General features: G+C 35.3%; 1 protein-coding gene across 3 annotated transcripts in view; it reads right to left on the bottom strand.

Annotated features, from left to right (window-relative positions):
- Positions 1-3,422: 3,422 nt before the first annotated feature.
- DEPDC4 (DEP domain containing 4) overlaps positions 3,423-7,807 on the bottom strand; it is a 19,855-nt gene continuing 15,470 nt past the window's right edge. Inside the window, exons 7-9 of one of the 3 annotated variants that reach the window (XM_075209239.1) lie at positions 6,654-6,779; positions 4,971-5,049; positions 3,423-4,053 (exon numbers count right to left, since the gene is read on the bottom strand). In XM_075209239.1, coding sequence (XP_075065340.1) covers positions 3,863-4,053; positions 4,971-5,049; positions 6,654-6,779 — 396 coding nt within the window. In that variant the 3' untranslated portion in view covers positions 3,423-3,862. Of the gene's footprint in view, positions 4,054-4,970; positions 5,050-5,085; positions 6,185-6,653; positions 6,780-7,807 lie in introns of those variants that run through there. The other 2 variants (XR_012691350.1, XM_075209240.1) reach the window with 2 other exon arrangements.

A 7,807-nucleotide genomic window follows, 5' to 3' on the forward strand; every position in this document is an offset into this window, starting at 1 on the left:
TATTAATCAATATATAGTTTCTTTCATCCAATTATTTGACTTCGACACAACCAATTGTGCTTTCAGAAAATGTAGAAACTACTGAGCACTTGTTTACATAGAGTTTCCTTGTCAGTTACTATTCATTTATGGGAGCCACAAAAGTATGCAGCTCAATACAGTTTGGTAGGACAAAAACGGGTACCTAAACAAGTAGCATGACATAACAGTAGTCAAGAACGTACTACTCACTTGCCTAATATATCCCACTCGTTTGCCAGGACAGGTACCATTGTAATGAGATAGTCAATGTTATTCACTTCACTTGTCAGTGGATTTAATGTTCTGACGGATCGGTGTATGTATGTATATGAAACACATACACACATGCACTGTAGGGGTGCTTCTGTTCTCTGAGAGGACACAGTTTCCTAAACTTCCAGTTAAGCACCTGGAAGAACCCTGTGGTTTTTGCAGTATGAAGTTGGTTGCTTCTAGTAGATAAAAAAAAACAAGCATTTTAAAAAGATTTTAATCCACTCAAGAAATCCCGGTGTGTACCAGAGCCGCTGGAAGATTCTACATCTGTAGTTACATAATATACAGGTGTCTTGAATATGTGAAAGACCTCATGTAAAAATATTTATGCAACTGGCACTTCGATAAGGCATTACTTAAGCATCACTTATGAACATGTGTATATGGTTCTGTCCTTGCTACACATTACCCTGTGGCCTATGTGTGGTTTGACATGCAGCTAAACCTTCCTACTCTACATTAAGGCCACAAGATCTAGAAATGTGAAATTTGGAAATTTACCATCAATTTATATAGCGCCAGTAATTCCGCAACGCTGTACAGAGAACTCGCTTACATCAGTCCCTGCCCCAATAGAGCTTACAGTCTAAATTGCCTAACAGATACAAAGACAGACTAGTGTCAATTTTGATAGCAGCCATTTATTGAAAAAGTAGGCTGTACATGTGGTAAATCAGCAAGGATATCAAAAGGAGAAAAATAGAAAATGATGCTTCTTTTTTTACAGAACAGTTTAGTAGGATGGTGTGTGTTACTCAGAGAATGCACTAGTGTTCCTTACAGTGTAAGAATGTGCACCTCCAGAGGGATAAATCAGTTTAACAATATGCAAGAGATATTAAGGTCAGCCACTAGATGGCGCTCACAAAAGGTTAGTCAGTGCATACAACCAGAAATAAGCCAGTCTATTTAAAAAATATGCAATATCTGCACAACAGTCTAGTGACAATTAGAGATCCTACGTGCTGCTGTAAGTACAGCATTCCAATCTCTTATCAGTGTACATAAATACTCGCAGCGCACAGTAAGCATCATATTAAATATAATAAGGAATATGTGAAAATCGAAATTGGAAAACTGCAATTGTAATTACACTTGATGAAATGCGATAATAATAAAGAGTCCCACTTTCTTGTTCAGTATTGGAGATCAACATACATGTCCAATCTTAAAAAGAAATTGTTAGAGAGCGCTACTATGTGGATTGATGTGATTAAACTCGAGAGAACAGCCATGTACTAAGTGATCCACACTCCAATGTGCACAATGTATTTATGTACACAGAAGTAAAACAAAGCTGAATATGTTATTCGGCTTAACCATAGATTATAAGGGGCTACTTGTCGCTTGGCTGTGCCATATGAATCCCGAATTTATTCACTCAGCATATATACTATTTATACCATTTGTACCTTCCATTACTAGTATGTGTGAACAATTTATGAAGCAACATCCCACATGATAATAGTCTGTCCAGTGAAACAAGACATTACAAATAATTTACTTGTTTTTAACATTTATTATTACTATGCTTCACATAATTATAAATTTCAAAAAAAACAAACCAAAAAAACAAGAGAAAAACCTGAAGCCCGACAAACACAGTAATTATATTTTCTTATTAATGTCAGTATTAATCATATATTGGACATTTTAGGCATCAAGTGGAACGTAATTAAAAATGGATACTCCCATTTATTCAAGTATTATTCCAGTTTTATTGACATAACGCCTACTAGAAAGTATGAATGGTATCTGCAAGAATGGCTGCTGTACCCATCCACATGGATCAGTGCAAGTGTGCAGATATGCCAGGGGACAGAATAACTTGTTCCCCTTTGTATTTACAAAATAAACAGTGTATTAACCCCCCCAAAAAAAAAAAAGCCAACAACTTTTTAGCTTTCATATCAAAAGATTAATAGGTATTATTGATTATCTGCCTTTTTTTACCACAATACTTTTAAGCTGTAATATTACTAAACCCAAGTAATGGATCAAGATGGGCTTAACAGGTATGGCAATTTAATCTAAACTCTAATAAATTTATTTAGTTGAAGCTACTAGAAAAGTGCTTCCTTATTTACACAAAATTTGTAAAGTATATGCTACCGAAAAATACAACTCTACTGAACTGAATGGTATCTGACTTCTGGTATAAAGAGCATGTTCGCTGGTGTTGCTGCATGTCGAACCTCAAAAATTCAAAAAAACTGATTTCAGCAGCAATTCAGCAAAACATCTGTGGAAAAATTTCTTATGAAAATAAACTCTAATATATTATGATAGATCACTGCTTTGGGGGGGGAGCGGATAAAAAAAAAAATCCTTCGCCTGTGACACTTACCCTAGGTGTATATATGAGCATCATAGTAAATATACAATTCTAAAATTTCCTGCCTTTCATCATCATCATTTATTTATATAGCGCCACTGATTTCGCAGCGCTATATAAATAAATTGAATTGAACTCATGACCCCAGCGATGTGAGGCAGAAGTGCTAACCACTGAGCCACAGTGCTGCCCATGCTTTCTAGATATCTAGAATTTAACAGCAGATAAAAATCATAGGGCGCATCTTGTCTGCAGATCGCCATTTAATACTCCAGTTTTGCCAGATTTACGATAGCCTTGCGTCCATCCTAAGCATGTTTAAACTCCTATACAATATTAGATTCCATCACTTCTGTAGGAAGTCTATTCCATTTATCTGCAATCCTTTCAGTAAAGGAATTCTCCCTCAAATTTCCCCTATTCCTGCTAACCTCTAGTTTTAGTGCATGTCCTATTGTTCCAATACTTCTCTTTCTATGTACCAATACTTTTCGTCTGTACTTTATAGTACAAATCTGTGATATATTGTTGCATTTTGGAAGCACATGTACAAGCTTGTTATAAAAAAAGATGACAAAGCATTATTGTGTACGCTCCTCAAAATATTTGGCCAAGAATGCAACAGGCGTTAGAGTGGTAGAATATATTCAGTTAGAATTCCTACACAAATACAATTAATTGCACTTAATCCCTGAAAATTATTTGCACTATACATTAATGTAGCATGTCCTTTTTCAGAACGTAACAAAAATAAATTAGTGTAATCATCATAAAACTTTTTGTTTACAGTACATCATATTTTCATGCTAAAATTCCATTTCCCAAACTACCCCAGCACATCATGAACAGCTAAGATTACTATATGTTAAAGAGTACCTGTTGCTTTCACACGGTGGAGGTCAGGAATTGAACTCATGACCCCAGTGTTGATATGCTGCATTCTCATGAATATTGGTTGAAAACAGCTGTCTCCACTATGTATAGGTGACAAATCAGTAGTTACTTCCTGGCAAACTGTTCTAGAGCAAGAGCAAAATCCTTCCCTTATAAATCACACACATAACCCTACATACAAATCCCTGACAATCTGTGCCACAGAGCAGATAAAGACAACTGCCCTTTGCTCATTCCCTTTCCTTTCTCTTCTCAAGGTATACATAGGCTTAATACATTACAAACGATCAGACCGAAGTTCGAAAAGGTGCAGAAAGCCTCCTGACAGTAAACAGATCAGTCGAGTTGGTATCTGAGGCCTGAAGGGTGATACTTATGGAATTCCTTCATCATTTTCTTCTTCTTCTTCTCAGGGATTGCACAACTCCCATCCACCAGCTCTACTAACTGTTGTATCTCAATTCTTGTGTTGGTACACCTCTGTCTTTCATATTCTTCAGCCGTTAAACGCTGACAAAACGTAAAGCCTGGCGCAAGACAAGATGTATACATGAGATTTCACAACATTTTTTATTAAATCAAATGCTTTGTGGAAATTGATTATTTTAATAAAATAATATTTCTTAATATTAACTGATTGATACCTCATAACTTCCAAAGTGTGTAGTACATTTTTATCATGCCATGCTTACAGTCTATACTGAATGCAAAACATTGCTGAAATAGATGTGTAGTAAGTTTTGCACATAGCATTTCCACCATATGAATCTCTAGTGGATATAATACCAAAAATATTTATACACCTGGCTTCAAGCCGGGACGAGTATTTGTGCCTGTTGTAATATACATCAGGCTGGGCAATCAGTCTCATCTGGCGAGTCCCTACATTCAGGTTATAAAATATTTAACCTGTACAGTGTCAGATCCCAGTAGTGGATGGTGGCATAACATTCTTTGTACAGCTTTACAAATTAACAATTCAGAAAAAATGCTTCCAAAATGTCACATCTTCTGTATTTCAGTCATTTTAGAAGTCAATGGGATGAGATTTCTGAGAGATTACCTCCCCATTCATGATTAACATTACCCATCTTGGTCACAGAAGTCAATATAACTAACGTTTAATAATTTAGTTATAATGTACATTTACTGTCAGTGAATTCTGGTTCTAGGGATTGACTATGAATGTAGAAACCAGAAATAATAATAATAAAAAAAAATCTCATTCATGAATTGGTTTTACAGTGTTCAATCGGAAATAATTAAACACCATCACTTAAAATGTGCCGGTGAACTGTTATTACATATCAGGTAAACCCAGTAACAGAATTATGAATAAGGGCCTTGTACAGTTCACGTGCAAGAGTTGCTACATTTCCCAACTAGTGGACCATATACTGAATATCGTTATTTAATGGGGTTTTCTATGACCACAAGCGACTACCTGAAAGGTCATTAGGATCTTCTCCATTCTGCAGGCATCTTAATTTCGTGCTAACGAGATCCAGTAACTCCATAGGTGTCTGCACAATAATAAGCAAGAATTTGTATACGAATAGAAAATATTATACAGACATTGCTCAGCAAAAGTATTAAAAATATACAATGTGAAAAGGATTTACTTAACTTAATACTAATAGGCTTTCATAGAAGAGATAAACACAAGAACAAATATACATATCAAACTTTCAGGGGATGCTTATGAAGATAACGTTCTGATCAGTAATCCTATTGAAGGACACTGCATACAGCCTCTCCATGGTCGGATATGAACGATAACATAAAACAGACTGCGCTCAGCTACACAGCAAATGTTAATGTGAAAGCTGAAGTTCTATCAATGTATGGGAACTTTTACATATACATATGTGAATGCTATTAAAGCAATTTGTGTTTTAGGATTACAAGCTCATTAAAATGAAACACACACTACATACTTTTAATGACTATTTAAAAATTGCAGATATTCAGGAAGTGGGTCAAAATAAATCAAGATTTCAGACTACTTGATGTGGGAAGATGAACGTTCATAGAGGCCAAAAGCAGTCATATGTCATTTACCTGATTTTTGAGCCACATACGCTTAAGTTTCTGGCTAATTGCCTAATATCACGTGTTACCGGTAGCATTATGGTGATACAAAAAGCAACATCAATTAAGGCACAACATAATAATTTCTCATAAGGCCTATACCTTTAATTTAACATAATCTCCTTAAACAGAATGTTTACTCATTTTTTTATCTGCAATATACAGTATATTGGTATGTATCGTCAGTTTCTGTTTTCATTTATAAAGTTCAGTCATTATGCAGAACTGTACATTAAGGGGATCATAATAGAAACTAATTACATACATCGCTATAAAACAAAGTAAAGATGAGATTAAAGATGAATTATTCATTGTAGAAATCTGAAGACAGTTAGCTGCTGGCAACCGTCACTGTCCTACGCCATATACATTAACGGAACCTCCTTCATCTTCTGGTTCAAGACAAGACTTTCCCTCTTGTGCGTGCATGGTGGTTATCCACCAGCTTGGAGCACTGTGATGGCGGTATATTTATTTAGCAACATGCTCACAGTTGGACAGAGAGCCAGGACACTTGTTGCCATGAAGGAGGCTACAAAAATCACCACAGGAACTAGGTTTCTTTGCCTGTGGACATGATACAAGGCTGCTATGTACATTGGATTCCACTTACTGGACAGCACACAAGTGCGAAAAATAAAACAATTAAAAGTGCAAGAGAACACATGCAGGCCAATAAGTAAAAGTCATTGGAAGGATAGTCTAGAATGTCCTTTATTGTTTTCCATTACCTATTTTGACAATATTCAAAGCCCTTTCACATGTTCAAACACATGCAAATTTAGGGTTTATAAATAAGCATGAAGGACGTAACCCTACTTTTACGAATACACATGAATGCATGTGTGAAAGTGTCTGAATGCATAGAAATAAAGCACACTATCAGCAGTTAAACAGAATTTGTAGGGAATGAAAGCAAAATGTGTCTGCTATAGAGAAATTATTATTTGTTTGTTTGTCATTCGGTACCAAATATTTTAAACTACAGAACATCTCAACTCAGTTACATGTTCCACAGCCATTCTATCATATTTACCTTAAAGAGGTACCTGGAATTATCCACCAAAAACATGGTAAATTCTTCACTTTGTGCTTTTGATACTGTGGGACTATGAACAATAACCTTTGTGAATGTTTTTAATACCATCACTTTGTTATCAAACTGAGAAAAAAAACAAAAAAATAAAGTAATTAGATAATATTAATGTAAATATAGCAGTAATAAAAACAGTGAGAGTCAAGTAAAATGTGTTCATGTTTTAAAACAGTTTAAAGAACAAGCAAGATAATTCTATGTCACAGACATCTCTCCAAGTACTGTTATGTTATCTGTACAGTATGCTGTGTGTGGGAGAGAATTTACACTGCAAGATCCAATGTGGCAATGACTGCTGCAAAAGATTACAGCGCAGTGTAATATATTGGCTCTCTATAAATATACGTTAATAATAATTACAGGTATGCTGCAAGTACAGTTAATCTGGTTGCAATTAATATTAAGAGCTAGTAATAAATTAATATGCCTAAAAACAGGTCTGGCCAGAGAACACCGACAGTAATGTACCGACAAACTAAAATGTATTTACATAAGACCTGTAGAAACAATTCCTGTTTAACAGGCCAAACAGGGTGTAGAGTCTAACTTTTAATGTTTCAAGCTTGTGAGGTCAGGATAAAAATCACAAAACAAAAACCCATCTTTATCTATAAACCGTTTCATTATCTTGTTACAGGGAACACCCCAACCCGACAACCTGAATCACGCCTGTATTAACTGTACTACTTTACTGCATGCCAACATGATTTGTATTACAAGCAAAATGTGAAGGTCTGTTCACTGTATTTTTGCTGACAGATCCACTATTAAACATGCACTCACGACCCACAAATTGGATCTGGCCAACGTAGTGTTCTATAGACCTCAGGTAATTATTTATTTATTTTTTTTATGTAAAAGTTTTTCAGTTTACTAGTTTCTTTTTTTATATCTTTTGTGCAAGACAAGCATGTTGCTGTATTCTACACACTTTATCATTACCCATCAATAACACCATATTCTTCATATGTCACTACTTGTCTTGCACTTTTGTTTTGGATTTTTTAACAAACTGAACTTGTCCAACTAAATGACTAGATGCATCACCAATCTTCTTTACGAGCACCAGCAGCACTTGGTGAATTCACTTTTGT

Source organism: Mixophyes fleayi, chromosome 4 (assembly GCF_038048845.1).
Source record: "Mixophyes fleayi isolate aMixFle1 chromosome 4, aMixFle1.hap1, whole genome shotgun sequence".
Classification (NCBI taxonomy): domain Eukaryota; kingdom Metazoa; phylum Chordata; class Amphibia; order Anura; family Limnodynastidae; genus Mixophyes; species Mixophyes fleayi.